The following is a 17,814-nucleotide window of genomic DNA, read 5'->3' as shown; positions in this document are numbered from 1 at the left end:
TAAATTTTAAAGGAATCAATGATGAGGTTCTGATGGAGAACTTGTCTAAGTCAAGCTATTAATAATACTAATTCAAGCGTAACAGGTTGGCATATCAACAACAGCTGAAATGAAGTTATGTTAAATGTGATAAATGCATCAGTAAAAGTAATTTAAGAGGCCAAACAAAATTATATTATCAGCAAAGAGTGGAACTTGAGATGCTTGATAAAATTACAAAAACACACCAAAAAAATTCAAGCCAAAAACCCAACAAAAGACTCCACACACCCTGTAAAATGTATTGTTACAACAGATGTTCTCAGAAGACAGCTCAGCACCCTGAGAAATCCCACATCATTCACTGGCCCATATACAGCCCAGTCAGCAAACCTACAAAACCAGAGACAATACTGGAGCACAGACTCAGAATGATATTCAAAAAAAAGTCTCCAGCATAAGCAGGTTAATATTAACTAGATGTCTCAGCAGGTAAGGAGAAGCTTTAAAAATGTTACTAGGCAGCAGATTTAAGACCAAGGGATTGCACTACATGCATATTACACAGCATTGCTGCCCACGCTATTAAATTTCGCAAAGTGAAACAAAGCAACTCTTTGGAAGCCATGCTGAGAAATGAGCAGAACTTGGTCACAGGCATTTATATGCTCTGGATTACAGTTATAGAATGGCAGCAAAATAGTTTCTCTATCATGCCCTGTATGAATGCCCGTGGCCATAAAAGACACTTTCAAACTTAAATTCAATACTAACGCTTTGTCTCAGTAAAGGATTCAAAGCAACCAAGCGTGCCTGTAAGCACACTCAGCCACTAGGCTGTTTGGGGCAATATCCAGTGTTTTGAGGCAAGACCTCCAAAAACTCTCACACAGAAACCAACACAGGGAAGAATTTCGAGGCTGTAACAGCTCAACCTTTCAGGCAGTATGCTGCATCGAGCAAGAGATCTAGGTATGGCCAGAACCACTCTGGAGGCATTCCTGACATACACCTAAGCATTTTTATTTATTTTTTTTTTTTAAGAGAAGCTACCATTTGTGACAGAAAATGAAGTTCAGTCCACAAGAATAAAACTGTGAATTTTAGAACTCCATTGTCATCTTAACAACACTGAGGCTATCTGACTGAAGCCCATCCATGGCACTGTTTACTTAGCAGCGTTTGTGGGGACAAAATGTGCTCTCTCTCTAGGTGTATAGGCATAAGAGAAGACAAGACAATACCCAACAATGTATGCTCTCTATATGGCTTGAATGAATCTGTCACATCATAAGCATCTTGATAATGTTTATGCAAGGATAAGTATTAACAAATAACTTTATTATCTCACTTGACTCAAAAAAACTGTCTAAAATGACAGTACAGTTTTTAGTCATAATTACACTGAACTTGCTTTTATTTCCAATATTATGAATGGTGCTATTCCAAGTCCCAGCACTGAACTGGGGAAAGCTCCTAAATTAGAGTTTGCTGAATGGCCATGCCCAGTGTTAAATGCAACTTCTTTGCAGATTCATAAAGCCTATTTAGCTCACTTTAAGCCAACTTAAGATTCACTGAAATTGAGAAGCCACTTTTGTAGTAAAAAAGTTGGATGTGTTTTCCTTTTCCAAGACAGTGGTAAAAATTAAGCCCAAATTTAAAAAACAGTTTCAGGATCTTCAAAGCAATAGTGAAGTGATTAAACTGATGAAGCAAATGAAGTGTTAGTTGTAATCAGTTTTTACCAAAAAGCATTCTGATGAAGCTTCTTATTAAATACAAATAGTTTAAGTGGCACAATTTCAGTCTGCACATGCACTTTAGTTGTAACTCAAATTGACACAAATCAAAGCAAAACATTTTGAAAATAGTGTTAAATCCTGGATGCAAGATACTGTAAAAAAAGGTTAAATAAATGTTAAACTACTTTACTGCTTAGACAATGGAATGTAAGCATAACCAATCAATGAGTTATGCTACCAAAGACTTGGTAGTTTTAAACAGACAAAAAAAAGCAGAGGTCACAATCCGAATTTGCATACAAACCAGAAAGGTCTTGTGATAAGGCAAACCGAGATCCTGTTTTCTGATAACTTATGAACATGGACTCAAGCCTGAACCTCATCCATTTCCACATTCAGCAAGGCTTTATGGTTCATAGAGTAGAAAGTCAGAAGAGATCCACATAAGTGTTACTTTACCTGCTGTGTAAGATGGACTAAGACATTTTAAAATACATACTTATGAGTAGAGAACATTTTGCTTATTCAGCTCCAACTGCATTACCCAAGATAATTTATATTTGTATTTATATACATGGATTGCTAGTGCCTTTCCCTAACAAGCACCAGCACCATGGCTGTTGAGAACCAGCAGGCCTCTTGCTGGCTTACTGTAGAAAATGCAGAATCCTGGTCTTGGAGGAAAGCTGCAGTCACATCCCATAAGACGTGCCCATGGGGAGTTTTTGCTTAGGTTTCCTGAATGCTTTCTAATTCATTTTCCATACCCAGAGCATACAATCCTTATTACAGGCAAGTGTGACAGATGGTCACCAGTGTTAAAACATTCATTTCCATTCCCGTCCAGCTGTATTCCACAATATTGTCTCTTGTACATTCACATAAATGGAACTTTCTGTATCTATAACTGAACTCAATTACCAATGACAGACACAGCTAGGGGAGAAAAAAAAAAATCTTTGCAAAATATATATATATATATATATATACACACACACACACCCCCCATTTAAAGTTACTACATATATAAGAAGGCTCTGTAACCTTAAATTTCTGTACCTGGAGGATCTTGGCAAATATAGCAGGTATATTTCTCAGGTACATTATCTTCCAGTAAACCCATACAGACTCCATGCTGCCAGCACAGACACTCTTCACACTGTTTGAAGTCAAGAAGTGCACATCAACAGAAATGAAGCCTACAGGAGCTCAATTACCTCAATTAAGGGACAGATCATCTACATATTTTAAGACAAAAAGGTGTATTAATACCTACCCTCCTCTTCCAGCTACAAGCAAATACATTAAAGAATCAGGCAACAATAAAATTTGAACCCACCCACACATTTTCCACATGGATTTCTGGAGAGTGACAACAACTACAAAGTGGAAGCAGATATCCTGAAAGGTGCAAAAACATTTTCTTTGGAAATAAAAAATTTTCACAAGATGCACACGTGATCAGGGCAGAAAACAGTATGCAATCAAGCTTTGCTTAACAAAATATACCTAAGTTTTCTGAATTAAAAGGTTTCCCCTTCAAACAGTAAAACACATTTAATTATAAAATCCAAGGGATATTTTGTCACGTACTACTAGCCAATATTATGCTTTACTGATACTTGTATCTCTAACAGTTTCCCTATTTCAAAGGTAGCTCTACTAATATTAAACTGACGTGCAGATGCAGTTGTACTAGCTTTAAGAACTTCTGACATCTTTCCAAGTGTGAGCAATCATTTTGGCAAAGACTGAATATAATTTGCCCCTACTTTTTTAGCACAGTTACGCTATTTAAAATGCAATCACTGTACTTAAAGCCATACAGTTTTAGAGCAGGAAAAACTATATCCACATACTCTATTTCAGTCAGTTGTCACGTCATGCCCCTTAACAAGCAGACAGAACTCCACTGTAGCCTAAAGACCACTGAAACACAGGACAAAACCCCACGTAAGAATATTAAGTCAATTTTGATTTGAAACTGTGCCATCAGTTCAGAATTACTATTTTCACAAGCAGTGAGACAATAGATCATAACCTTTATTTCTCGGAGCACAAGCCAAAAGCTTAATGCAGTGATCTTGTCAAAATTGGCAAAGGTTTTCAAAATGAGGCAAAACTAACACAAACAACCACCACAGGCGATCTTACATGCTGCTCTTCACTGACCTACAAAGATGCCAACTTGATAAACATCTCATCTATGTTGAACATGACTAATACTGCTTTTATTAATGCTTCTCTTACCTGCTGCCTTTCCTCAAGCTAGGAGAGACAGAAAGGGAACACCACTTTTTGAATATGTCATTGTATTAAATTAGTGGTCTAGGTGTGGAGGAAATAGAAGCCCTCGGAACAGAGAATGTAGAAGCTTAGGGAGAAACAGATTTCTGAAAGATTGGACTAACGACATTTTGCCTTACAAAATGGGTGAACGGTCCTAAAGCAATAAGGATATGTTTTCAAAAGAGGTTGAGAGACCATCCTCCTTTCACAAAGATGATTAGTAGGACCCAGAAAAAGGTGTCCTAAAAGGAAGAAAACAGATTAAGAAAAATAGACCGTGTGCTAAAAATAAGAAGGGAGCTCCTGGACCTAGTTACACTTGCATCCTATAAATCATGCCATATGGCACAGAGCTACTCTATGATTCTGTCAGGCAGGTTTTCCCAGAACTCTGAAGAGGCATCTCAACTTCTTTTATTTTAACCAACTGCTTTTTAAACATCCATCCCATCAGGGCACAGGTCCTCCTATTTATCTTCATGCTCTACTTCACAGCTTGGCTGGCCAGGCTACGGGCTATCACTCTGGACATGCTACACAGAAGCTACCCCCTCCCTGCCCAGGCAGTAGCAGGGAGATTCAAAGCAAGCCAAGTAAGAGATTTTGAAGATGAAAAAACACACAAGAGTTGTGCAATAATATTTAAATCATAATTCAATTGCAAAACAAACAACCAAACCCAAATGGGCACGTATTTAAAGCCATTTTTCATATACCAAAACAAAAATATCCCAAATCCATTTACAACCATCACCTGCAAGGCCACCAAATCCAGCCCCAGAATTCTCTACACCACACACAAATTCACCAACACTTAGGTATAAAAAGCAAAAGGAAGGGATAATGACACTCTCTCTGGACCTTTTTGGGCCCAGACCTTACCCTACAAAGGCAGTCCTATGCCTTCAGAAGTAACACGTGGCAATGTCAAGCTACTCCATTACACAGGCTCCATAAATGAAATCTAGTAACCTCTATGCAAAGTTATAGAGACTAAAATGAAACAGCATTGACCAATGATATACTATTTCTTACACTTTTTTCCAGTTTTAACTTCTACTAACTGAGGCTGGTACTTACTTCAAACGCACACCCATTTTCTGTATCTGGTGTAATGAATGGCATTTTTTATGCACAAAGTGCTTGAAACAATTTAAGGAAAGTTCAAGATAAAGGAAGTGTTTTTGCAAGATCTCTAAGCTGACTTTTTGGGGGGGTTATTATTAGTTTAAAGACCTAAATGGAACAAACTCTTGGTTTAACTGTGTAAGCGTTTCATTAAACCTTAACAGTCCCTGACCTTTTAGGAAAAATAAACATGCTGACTGTTTTTAAAATTAACATTTTTTCCCTCATTATTTCTAAATCGGGCAGACTCATGGAAATGACCGCAGTTCAAAGAGAAAATACTTAATATTCTCCCTCCTGTAATAGGGCACCATGCGTGTATCCTGGGAGGGGTGAACCTACAGTCACATGTATGGAGAAACTGCCCTGGCTCCTAATTTTGATACCAAGTCAAGGCAGATTGGCACATAGGCACGTGCTCAAGCAAGTACCCCAAGCGTCAGCATATTTCAGTCAGGCCTCAGTGTAATAAGCAGGGACAGAATAAACACCCAAATGGCAACAAGTGCGAAGAATTACAATATTCTTCTAAAATCCCATACACTGAGCAAAATGACGTATCTTCCAGAAGAGAGGGCAAGTCTAAATCCAAGTTCTTTAGGGTAGACACTTCCAAATGCCAGTTTCCAAGTGTAAAATTAAAGCCTGAGTAGGAAAGAGGGAAGAAGTCTTTCCTTCTTATAAAGTTATGACAATCGCATAGGATTCTCACACTGTAGAGTCAAAGAGAAGTGTCAATCTCCGCACTACAACTCTGAAAAGCTGAGAATAGGTTCTCCTCATCATAATTCCATGGTTGTATAACAGTATCTTTAAGTACAGTGCATTAATACAAAGCAAAGAGTTAACTCAGGCATTTCTATATAACAACAGAAGACCAGACTGTTCAAAATATTTTCCCCAAAACTAAAAGCTGAGAGAAAGGTGTAGGGAACACATCATTTGGTACCTTAAGCAAACCATCTGCCTAACCTATCTGCCCAAAATCTCGTTACCAGCTCCTTGCTCTCCAACACCTATTGCTTCAGTACCTGTAACGGATGCCAGTACTCACCGTATCATCTTCCAGAGAGAATAGCATGCTATCCCAGACAATCATTTTATAAACACAGCTGACGTGTTTGAAACTTTACAATACACTCAAAAAGACCCAAACTAGTTCAGCTTAGAAAACTGATCTCAGAAGCAGCCCACAAAACCTTATGTGAAAGCTACCCATAGTCTATGTCCTGAGCTAGCCGACAGTTCTCCGCATTCTGCAATCATTGACTAGTGTTGAGCCTACATTTGCCAGAAAGCTACACTCTAGACTGTATCTTGGCGTTTTTCATTGAGCCATCTCCTGAGAGCAGCTAGCCCCCTTTATTCCAAACTGTCAGACTCCTTTTTCTCCCCTATACACTAAGATGCTGTTTATCTACTTTGGACCACTGCCCATCACTTCACCCCTTCCCGCTAATGGACAACGTATCTTTTGCCCTGTGTTGTCAGGATCCAACACTAATAGAAAGGTGCCCATCAAAATGAACTCAGCACTAAGAGGAAAACTGTCACACCTTCCAGAGCAAATCTCCATAAAATAGTATGGAAAGCCAAAAGAAAACTACCCAGTGAAGTTAGGTGTTACTCTTGACTGTTGAGGAGAAAAATCAAGCTTATCTGCGTTAGCTAAAAATTTTTAAAATTAGGCTGTTGATGTTCAGAGTGAAAAAGATGTTTCTACTGTCCTGTTGCAGAAGCCAAGAATTCTTCACACTACAATTTAAACAGAACACCCCTTCTCCTTGACAGGTTTCTGCCTCTGTTCAAGCAGTAAAGTCCACCCAAAAATCATCAGCAGCTGTGAGGTAGGTATGGACCAGCTTCTGTCTTTCCTCCATTTCCAAAGAGGAAAAAAGAAATGCAGTTCACAGTAACATGCCAGCAACTTTCCCAGAAAGGGGTCCCATAAAGTGGGATTCAGACCTCAAAAATTAGCAACAGAGTACCTGGGAAAGTGAATTCAAAAGTTGCAGATGGGGGTGAGCTTCATGTGGCAGAAGAATATTTCTGAAGTCAGTGTCATGCCATATCCTTTCGCAAATAAAACAACCTTCTTAAAAAGAATGTAATAAATACCATAAAATTTGCAATGAGCACAGCTGCCAAGCTATACTACTGTCACTTTGAACTGAGGTCCCACAAGAAGCAAAAAGTTATCTAGATAAGAAGGGTGGGAGCTTCCTAAGAAAAGAAAAAGAAAAAACTAATTTCGTCAAAGGGCAACAGTGAAAAGCTTGTGATCTAGGTTCAAGAGCATTACACACCTAAATCCCTGCATATGCTTCTTCTAAGACTATGGGGAATTACCAAAGGGGACCATGCAGCTCACGTAAGAAGCAGGGGCACAATGAACTAGAACAAAAAATGCTGAAGACGTTTTTATTTGACATGTTTGACTTCATTATTTGAAATTAATAGGAACCGGGTGGAATAGCTCAGAGCAGGTATGTGGGGAATGGTTTCCTGATAATTTACAAACATCCCCAAAAGTAAAAGTAAACAGCCAGAGCAGTTCCAAAGAGGCTTTTATCAACAGTTTTAAGTGGGACAGGTAATAGGCATTGCTCTCACCAGGAACAGTTTTCTGTAAAGTTGGTTTAAAGGGTATGAAGTTGGTTTAAAGTATATGGAGAACAGATGGATGGCCTTACGCAGATTAGGAACTCTGAATTTACAAACTACAGAAGGAACTTCAAATGGATGAATGCAGCTCTGCTTCGAAACAGAAGACTCAAGTAATAATTTTTGTTGTTGTTGTTGTTGTTTATCCTATCTAGAAGATTGTATGTTTAAGTCAAGCTTCTTGCCAGGACAGAGAAGTGGTAGGGTATCGCCACCATATGGCAATGTTCTGAACATGCTCAGTATTAGAGGGAAGCAAAAAAGCTAGATAAAAAGCCACTGATTTTGAATGTGTATTCTCTAAACCTGGGAAGCGTTCTAACTTTTAGGAAAATGCAAATCCACAAGCGACAAACCAACCGTTAATGGCTTACGTAGAATTGTCCCTCTTCTCCCATTTTCCTTTGATTTAAAAAAAAAATAAATAAATGAACTGAAGATTTTTCACAAACTGCATCAAAAAGCAGTTTTCCACCTATCACAGCAGCTGCTCAGTCTGACAGGTTATCTTAAAAAATTTTATGACTTCAGAGGACAATAGCTGATTTCATATACAGAACGTACCTGTGCATATTTCTACAATAGCCTCTTCCACTGTATTCACCGAAATGTACATTCACCCTCCACTTCATACCTGAATCATGAAGTCATTTTCTTCTTTTACTTCACAAACACACCGAACAATCTCAAAATCACTTTCTTCAACTTCTTCATCAGGGTTCGTGGTTACATCAACATCCTGGCTGCAGTCATCATCACTCCAAAGCAAGCTATCCATAGATGACTCACTCAGAGTATCATCCTCTGTACAAAAAGTAGTCAGATAAAATCCTGAGTAATTACAAAAAGGTCAAATAACATTCAAGATTTCATCCCAAGTATGCGGACATACGTTTCTAAAAGCACAAGTTCACAATGTAGTTTAAGGAACATCACAATGTTACTGCATTGTAGACAGTAAGTTTATTGAAGGTTACTACATAATGAAGTTTTATTCTCATTAATAGCTCATTGAAAACATTCCAACTTAACAGCTTCTGTCATTAAAATTGTACTCTCAACATACAGTGCCTCAAACCAAAGGCACAAATTCTCTTTAGACAAGTATAGTGAACAAAACCAGATTTATAAATTCAAATATGATTCATACCAGTTTCTGCAGTGTGTATTGCATCATGCACTTAAAGCGTAGAGCTCCCAAAAAAGAGGTAAGAGGATTCTGTCTTACGAACCATTTGATCTCAGAAAGTAATGTCTCCATTACAGAAACATTCAGAGTCCAACACAGAATTTAATACTGCTTCAGAAATGGTTATTTTCATTTAGACTCCTGTTGAGGACACATTTATCAATTCAGGGACAGTGCACTGCCCGAGGTATTCTTTAAGAATGCTCCCACACTACTTAAAGCATTAATGCATCTCCGTGGACTAAACAGAACTGCCAAGAAAATCTTTATTGAACAACAAGCTAAATTGAGATGCTTACCTCAATATTAATGCAATATCGACACCTTCCTTGTGATAGAATGGGAGGGTCAGAGGGAGAAGATAAGGATTTTGATTATTTGGGAAATACTCTGATGAGCTGGGGGAGAGTGGAAGGTAAAAAGTGTATTCACTCTTAATTAGACTGTGGTCTGTCACCTATATTGGGTAGAACTATTGTGATCACTTAGCCACTAAAACAAGACTGTAGAAACAGAAGAACCACTCTGTGGTATAAACTAGATATTTTGGAGAAACATCTGTTCTCAAGTTTAAGGGGCTGGGAACCCAATGCATTAGTTAATTTTCATGTTTAAAAGTTTTATTCCACCTCTGAGATATGACACCCTTTCCTAAAGTACTGTGGAAGCCACAGGTTAAGCATTCTGCACTTTCACTCTACACAATAGTTTTACTGTTATTTACACCAGATCTCACTTGGACAGGCACTGCTTTTATTGTCGGTACAAGTTCTGCAGATGCAAAAAGCGGCGAAGCAATTGTGAAAAGGACGAAATACAACCATTTCCAATACCTTTTACCTCTTTCTGTGTCTATGAACTGATTAAAAGAAGTCTGAGCAACTGATGGCCAAGTTACTAAACTGCAAGTAAGTTGTATGGTCGATATGCTCTAAAAATGCGGCTGATCAGACTTGCAGAACATGTTTTAAGACATTATCAGCATCTGGCTCTGGTAGTTTTTAATGTTTCCTCTTTTCCCCATATAATGGAATTAACAGAAGTTAATTTTTACATTTTACCTAATACCCCACAATAAAACAGTTGTGTCCAAAAAAAAATCAAATTATCACCAACAGCATCAAGCTGTCATACCTGACTCATTTCCTTCACATTTGTGAGCTTTAAGAAGAAAGAACAAAATGTTTGTCTTCCTTTTTTATTGTACCAGCTTATGACAAGAAATAGCAAGATGGACCAACATATTAAAAATTATGAAAGCTGGAACACAGCAGCCACCTTTTTATAAGCTCTGTTTATAAAGTACTATGAAGATACTAATGAATAGTTACTCAAGAGCATCTTATAATCATGAAGCTCAGAAAGTCATTATAACCGTGTATCATACTGTATCTACACAACTACACATAACCACATCCAGTGGTCTCTCAAACACAGCACACATACTGTATAAAATTTGCATAGCATCTATTTTTAACCCTGAATGAGTTATTATTTTGAGCAGACCTTAGGAAATACGAAAGATTTAACTACTGAAGTCTGAACATTGTTATTACCGAGTTAATAAGGTACTACAAAAAGGTGCAAAATGAGTTCGAGTTCTGAAATAAGGCCACCAGTCTTAAAGTTGCTGTGAGGGTAAAGTCAAAGCAAAAAGCAGCAACACTGAGCTCTGGCAAATGAACTGGGTTCAACTTCTCCAGGCAGGGGAGAGAAAACACAGAGTCCTGTGTAAGAACAGCCAAATTTACATCATACGTACCAGCTTTCATGTATATTAGTGCAGGTCACACATTTACTGGTAATGAAAGAAAGAACCAGCAAACCATAGGGGAGAGTCACCTTACCGTTTGTTTTTGATTTTCCTCTGTGCTGTCCAGAATCAGAGCAGTGTAGCAGCGTGCTTGGGTGGGCAGATGACTTATTTGAAGAAATACATTTTGCGACAACTGATTTTTCAGGAGAAAGCTCCTGCGAAATATCTGTGTTTTCTTCACTGCCAGAGTATTCTGTAAAATTGTATGAAGTATTATTAGAAATTTGTGGTCAAGAAAAGTTGACAGAAGAAATATCAGACCCATGCATGGCCACAGCAGGCATGTGTAATTCACTGAGACAGCTTCCACTTCAGTACACTAGGACTCCATGACTTCGCCATGCTGCTGAAGGATGTGAAAGCTTTCTAGAAGCAAGAAAGTTATCGTCTGAACCAGAAAAATCTTACGCAGCTCAGTCATACTCCACTGCTGACTTAAGTGAGAAAGGCTGAAAACACGGGTTACTTAAACCTAACTATTCTTGAGGGTGACCACAAACACTGTTGTATTACAGGCACTTCTACATAAGCACTGTTAGCTGGAGACCTCTCCCTCACATCCCACTATTATTCACATGGGCTACACACATTCCCTAATCTCACAGACTACAAAGCACAGAAAGATCAGAGAGACAAAGAGACAGAAAGGATCTCTTCTCTTATTTTCCTAGTGTATGTATGGAACAGGATGCACGGGTGGAAAAGAAAACCACTGATCAGGAACATATGGAAAAAACACCTAGAACAGCTCCTCTGTGAAGTACCCATTCGTCACATCCTGGACTGTATATAAACCAAGGCTGTCTCCAGTTATAAGCAGTACCCTCCAATCCGGTATCTGGAGAAAACCTTCAAGGTTCCTGGACTTAAGAACTATAAAGGCAACATCAAAAAAAAGGCAAGCAGCATTTTAAAACCCAAGAGTAGATGGACAAGCAGTTTGTGGGTACTATTTGTGCAACTACTGCATAAGCTCACAGATATACTTTGCATGTTATACTTGAGGGCACTATATAATCAGCAACTCACTAAAATGATTTGTTTCAGTACAATTCTGAGTCAGTCTGCCTGCGGTTCTTTCCCTCTACTCTCTTGTGACAGCTTGCCCTATCTGTGGCAGCAAACAAAAGGATGAGGTATTTTCTTTGCCATCACAAACTCCTCCATGAGGAGCTCTAATTTAACAAATTATGGATACCAGATTGAAGGGTGCTGCATTAATGATCCTAGACATCCATCAATGGCAGAGAAAGTTGCCATGCTTGATCTGCAAACATTTCGCTAGAGAAATCTTTCAGAATCAACTGCTATTTTCAGAAGTAAAGAATCCAATCACCAATACCACCTGGGCCTACATATGAAGTTCAAAGTGTACAGCGTCCTAAGAAAAGCATTCCTAAGCCTTTACAGATTAAATCAGAGAAGATGTGTTCCTACTACAACCCTATTAATCTAGGTGAAACAGCGTATTATGGGACACAACAGAGGGACACAGCATGCGTAGAAACTTGAAATCAGGTTTTTACTTCACCTCTCCAGGAGAGGAGAGATTTATCCTTTAGGAAGAAAAATTCAGGATGCGACAGGTTTAATAGTGTTCATTGTCACAGCCTCTAAAATCCCATACTAAGTGAAGACGTAAGAAATAACAAGTTAATGGCAGAAAAAAGAGGACCCATCAACATTTCCAAATGCCATCATTCGCACAGGATCCCCAAAACCAACTCATATAACCGAGAATATCTGGTACATGGGGTACTTGGTAACAAATATCAGGAATCTCCACCCTCTTTAACTGGGTAAAACTTGCATACAAGTACACTTGCTAATGAAAAGCCAGACTTAAAGATTGACATATGTATTTTGGAGTTAGATATATTCTGTGCCATTACAAGCACAATTATAAGTTGTCATCCAGCACTAACGATGCACCTCAACCAGGAAATAAATTGTCTTCCCAATCACAATTTAATTTTAACCACGTAATAAAACCAGAACTAACAGATTAATGAAGAAAGCAGTCTTATCTGCAATGCCCACTCTTAAGAGCACGGAACTGGGTAACAGGCAAAATAAAATAGTGAAGCCGTTTTCCTCTACAGAAGTAAAAAGAGCTTTACCCGGCTTAGTTCTCTTTTTCTTTTTTTTCTTTTTCTTTGACTTGGACCTTCCATAGTCTTTGGATTTTCTTTCTTTGTTCTTCTCATGTTCTTTAACAGCTGGAATTAGACAACATTCCAATTGAATTTTTAAGACATATATACACACCTAATCTACTTATTAATTTTCTTAAAGACCTCCACAGTTTCTTTGGACATTCAGGGCCTGTTCACTGCAAAAAAAAACAACACAACTTATTTGTAAGAATTCCCATCTCTTATAATCAGAAAGGTCTGTTTTAAGTTCTAATTTGATTGTCCCACAGCAGAACTACAAGAGCATGTGGGAGAAATCAACTGACACCAATGCCTATTACTACTATGAGCTTCAGAGATTATGAAAAAAAAGAAAATGCCAGGGGATTTGTTATATCCATTTTCTAAATTATTATGGCTGACCATTTCAGCAGAATTGTGACAGAAGTCTGACAAGAACAAAAGTGCAACGCTCCGAACACTAGTACTGTTCCTCAGTCAAATATTTTGTTTTCATTGAAAGTGGAGTAACAATTGATTCAGTTGACTTTAACTGCTATTCTCTCACCATCTGTTCTCCATCCTATTTTTGTGGGAATAAAACACCCACCATAATTTTTGAATGATTGGGTGATATCTTTCAATGAATCCGTCCTCCAAGCATGCTTCCAGAGCACTTGCCATGAAATGTAACCCTGCTGCAAGGTAATGGGCACAAACCCTTGCTTTTCACATCCTAGCATTTCTTTACGACTCCTGTCTTTCCGATTTAGGTCTCTGCAACAGAATTTCTAGATACTTATACAGTTCCTTAAGTACATCATCCTGACCTTGCCAAGACTATCGGTGCAATGATAAAATCTATTAGGAAGGATGCCTTGCATCTCAAAAGGGCTCTGCTCTCAGACTGCCTAGCTGATTAAGCCACTCACCATCCCATTTAGAAACCTATTTCAATTTCAGATTGATATCAGAATAAGCAACTAAGGACACCCTATACTGTAGAAAAGTCTCCTAACATTTAAGAACCCTAGTTGGTCTGTAACCACTCATGAAGCAAACCAGCAATACCAGTGTATTATGTTAACCTCTTTCCTACATGTGAATGGTAAACTCCCCAGTTCACAATCTAAGGCTATATATTTACGGTACAAAGAGCCCACTCTGAGAAAACAGGAGTCTCAGTCATGTTTTACCAGCTGTGATGAGCACACAGGAGACATGCTCATTAGCTCCTCATGAGACTCTTTAGCTCTGTAACTCCTCATACTTAGCCCTTCAACATCTCCTGCTACTTTGCCACTTATGTTCCTCTTTCGGCAAGTCATTAGTGATGGCTGCTAAAACTGTGCATTGCCAGAAGCCATATTAACTGCTGACACTGATGGCAGCCTGCCATACCAATTACATGTCCTTCAAAGGGAATATGACTGGCAGCACAAAAGACAAACTTCCTTCCCCCTCCATTACCATTTGTTGAGGAGGGTTTTAAAAAAAAAGAAAGAAAGAAAAAGAGGTTCATATTTAAGTCTCAGCACAGAGCTTCCAACATCCTTCTTTCTTTCCTTTGTCCTTATCTCTTAGTCCTCCAGTGGTCAGAATCCTCTGGGTACCACCTCCCTCTCCCTAGTCACACACAGGGATGCAAGTAAGTTCTGCCATTTTTTTCTTCCATAAGGGCAAAGAAAGAATAACAACTGAGGTCAACCTAGGCAGGAAAACTTTGCATCTTTTCACTTGGCAATTTAAATTTGCATGCTCAGGTAGACCGATTTGTTTTAAGATACCCGAGAACAAAGAGCATGCTACTTCAGCCACTACCAACATATCCGTGATAAATATGACAAAATATTGTCACTTTGTTCCACACTTTTTCCCCTTGAGCTTGCCAGTATGTCTTTTCAAAATCTGGAAAAATCCAAGTATTTGTAAATTTCTGTGTACAGCTATCTCCTTAACTGCACACAGTTAATGCAGGATTTTTATCCTTTAAAAAAAACCAAAAACCAAACCAACCTGCAAAGAATGAGTATTATAAAAGGGACCTTCCAAAAACCTTGTACTGAAGAATCTTTTTGTCTCAAGTTGTTTCGTGTAAGCACTCTGAAGTCTAATGAATTCTCAGCGAAAAAGACCGGATAAGGAGCCTGCCTAGGTTAGGGGCATCCTCATAGATTCACATGATCAAAGAGAAAGGTAAACTGCCTTATACAATCCTAAAAATTCATCACAGAACCACATTTTTAAAAAGGGCTTTGTAGTAAAAACATAAAAATACCTAAGCCCTCTCAATCTCCTTGCACAGCCGAGGAACTAACCAGGACCAGGATGACTACTCAGCCACATCCTCCACCACCACTGTCAAACGTTAATTCTATTATCTCTGTATGCTATGCTCTCAAACAAGAAATGTCCCACTGAGTCAGCCCAATGAAGAGACACTAACGGATCTCATTCAGACCTTCCTACAAGGGAAGGAGGCAAAGGATGCCCAAGAATAAACAGAGGTGGTAAGTACTGACTGGCTACTGTGACCACCAGAACAACACAGTGACAGGCCAGTAAGGTGGTGTTCTCAAGACTATCTCCAGAACAAAGATCACCTGTTACAGGTAGACTAGACTAAGCATAGGTTTTTTTGGTGTTTTCCTCCTCACTGTAACTCAAATTCTCACAACATATTTGAAAGTAAAGTGGTTTTGTAGTAAATCTGGAAGTAGGCTGGAAATTATTTATGTATTATTTATGTATATCTAAAAATATATTTAAATCTATATTATTTATATCTATGTGTGTATGTATACATACACACCTGGCCCCCTGTATGGCTGTTACCCACTTATATTATAGCAGACTCCCGTATAAACAGGGTTTACACTATACCACTGAACAATCAAAGTTGTGAAGTTGTTCAGAGATGTTTAGTAGAAAGGAATGTTGACTACCAGAAGTAGTCAAATGTTATTAAAAAAAATATAGAAGAAAAAACTAGGTCATCCTGTCCCCATGCCCCCTGTGTTTTCTTTTCTGCTTTATTAAGTTTAGGTATCTCAACAAGTTCAAGCTTACTTAAAATATTTAATGACTTAATGCTTTGGACAACCAAGAGTTTAATAGAATTAAGACACATGTATCAAACAAGCAAAAAATAAGCAAGAATCTTTTCATGCCCTTAAATACTTCAGTACTTTTTACATCTTAAAAACATTAAAAACTGACTGGGAAGATTAAACCCCAACGAGCATAGCAAGAAAACTTAAGATTCCCTATACTGATTCCTCATTTGAAACTACTGCAAAGAAACAGTGAAAAAAACACCACTTATATTTTACACTGTACATTCATTAAAAAAATAAACTCTCTAAAAGAAGGCATACAGAATACTTTCTGTCAATATTATAAGTTCCTTAAAATGCTTAACACTTTTCCGAGTCTTTTCCAAATTCAACTTTTTCATGTTACACTAAAAAGGCGTACCATTTTCAACTCTTTCTTTTTCTTGAGGCTTCCGCAGTGATCTCGCTATGTGGTTCTTGGTTTGTTCTCTAATAGAATGTCGGTGACTATTTAATGCACTTACAGGAGTTGAAGTTCTTCTCTTTTCTACTTTTTCATCTCTATATGGGGTACTCCTTAGGGCTATGTGTAGAGGAGCATCTACAAAGAGAATAAAGATGAAGTCCAAGCTTTAAATACTTTTAAAATGTAAGTCTACTTCACCAGCAGCAGCTCTGGTAGTCCATGTTCTGATCAGACACATGCTCAACTCACAACCCTAGCAACTTGACCATGGAAAAGCTTTTAAACAGAAGCTGATTTCAAGGCTACAACCTGTAATGCTTTTATTGGTTTGGTTCCCCCCCCCCCCCCCCCAACAGTGAAACAGTTTTTTGAACAGTGGATGCAAATCCATTCCCCAGAGCTCTATTCTTCCAGAAACACTGGCTTTGAAAAAAGATGGTAAGAGAAACAGTTCAGTTTGGCAGAGATATGGGTCAGGTAATTTTTATTATTAGTTTCTTTGAGAGAAAAGAAAAAGGACCCTGTTGATTTAATGAGGGGAACCCACAGCCTGTTCTCAAAAGTGTGCTTGGTAATGAGGCATATAGAAGTGGAACAGAGAAGCTCTGCACATCTAAGGAAGGGCAGTTTTAAAATACATACCACTGAAACAACAGTGTTTCAACTCAGAGTGAGATGCAAGAATTGAGAATCACCACCTAAAATTCATAAAAATCATGAGATACAGACATGGCTTCATCTGAGATTCCATTTAGTATGTAAGTCAAATAGTTCTGATCTTCCTAACTACAGCTAGCACTCCTACTGAAAGACTTCTGGACATGGAAAAAGAGCCTGGACATGGAAAAGGAGAAGTGAAGCTGATATAGGCAAAGGCTGCATGGCACGTAGGACAGCCAGACTAAACGAGACAAGTATACTGCAGTTTTGGAGTGTGACATCAAGTATCTTGGTCAAGGAGATCAAGTAGCCATGGTGACAGCTTGCTGACTTTCATCAAGAACATGCAATTCTGTCATCATAAGCATCTCAAAAGTTCAGTGGATAGGAACTTGTCTGAAGTTCCTTGCCTGAAGACTTGCATGCCAGCTGGATTTTCACTTGGACACCTCTAACTAAATAATTGTGAGCAGTACCTGAAAATGACTGAAAACAGAAGGAAGATAGTCCAAGAGAACATACTTAGGTAAAGAAATGGGATCAAGTACTCCACCCTGATCAACATTTCCAGTTGAAGTTGTAACAAGGTACAGTAAGACATGTCATTATGGAGTTTTCAGAATCAAGTAGACCTCTTCAGGCAATAGAAATTCCAAGATCCAGAAGTCCAAATGCCATCAGCTAACT

The 17,814-nt window shown here is 38.4% G+C and overlaps 1 protein-coding gene across 2 annotated transcripts in view; it reads right to left on the bottom strand.

Moving 5' to 3' along the window:
• Positions 1–17,814, bottom strand: part of PHF20 (PHD finger protein 20) — a 77,499-nt gene that overhangs the window by 12,092 nt on the left and 47,593 nt on the right. For both annotated transcript variants that reach the window (XM_075109008.1, XM_075109009.1), the window contains 5 exons: positions 16,423–16,602; positions 12,931–13,029; positions 10,842–11,003; positions 8,440–8,609; positions 2,784–2,883 (listed from right to left, as the gene is read on the bottom strand). In XM_075109008.1, coding sequence (XP_074965109.1) covers positions 2,784–2,883; positions 8,440–8,609; positions 10,842–11,003; positions 12,931–13,029; positions 16,423–16,602 — 711 coding nt within the window. The remainder of the gene's footprint in view (positions 1–2,783; positions 2,884–8,439; positions 8,610–10,841; positions 11,004–12,930; positions 13,030–16,422; positions 16,603–17,814) is intronic.

The sequence above is a fragment of the Phalacrocorax aristotelis genome, chromosome 13 (genome assembly GCF_949628215.1).
Source record: "Phalacrocorax aristotelis chromosome 13, bGulAri2.1, whole genome shotgun sequence".
Lineage (NCBI taxonomy): Eukaryota > Metazoa > Chordata > Aves > Suliformes > Phalacrocoracidae > Phalacrocorax > Phalacrocorax aristotelis.
This window is presented reverse-complemented; position numbering and strand designations above follow the sequence as displayed.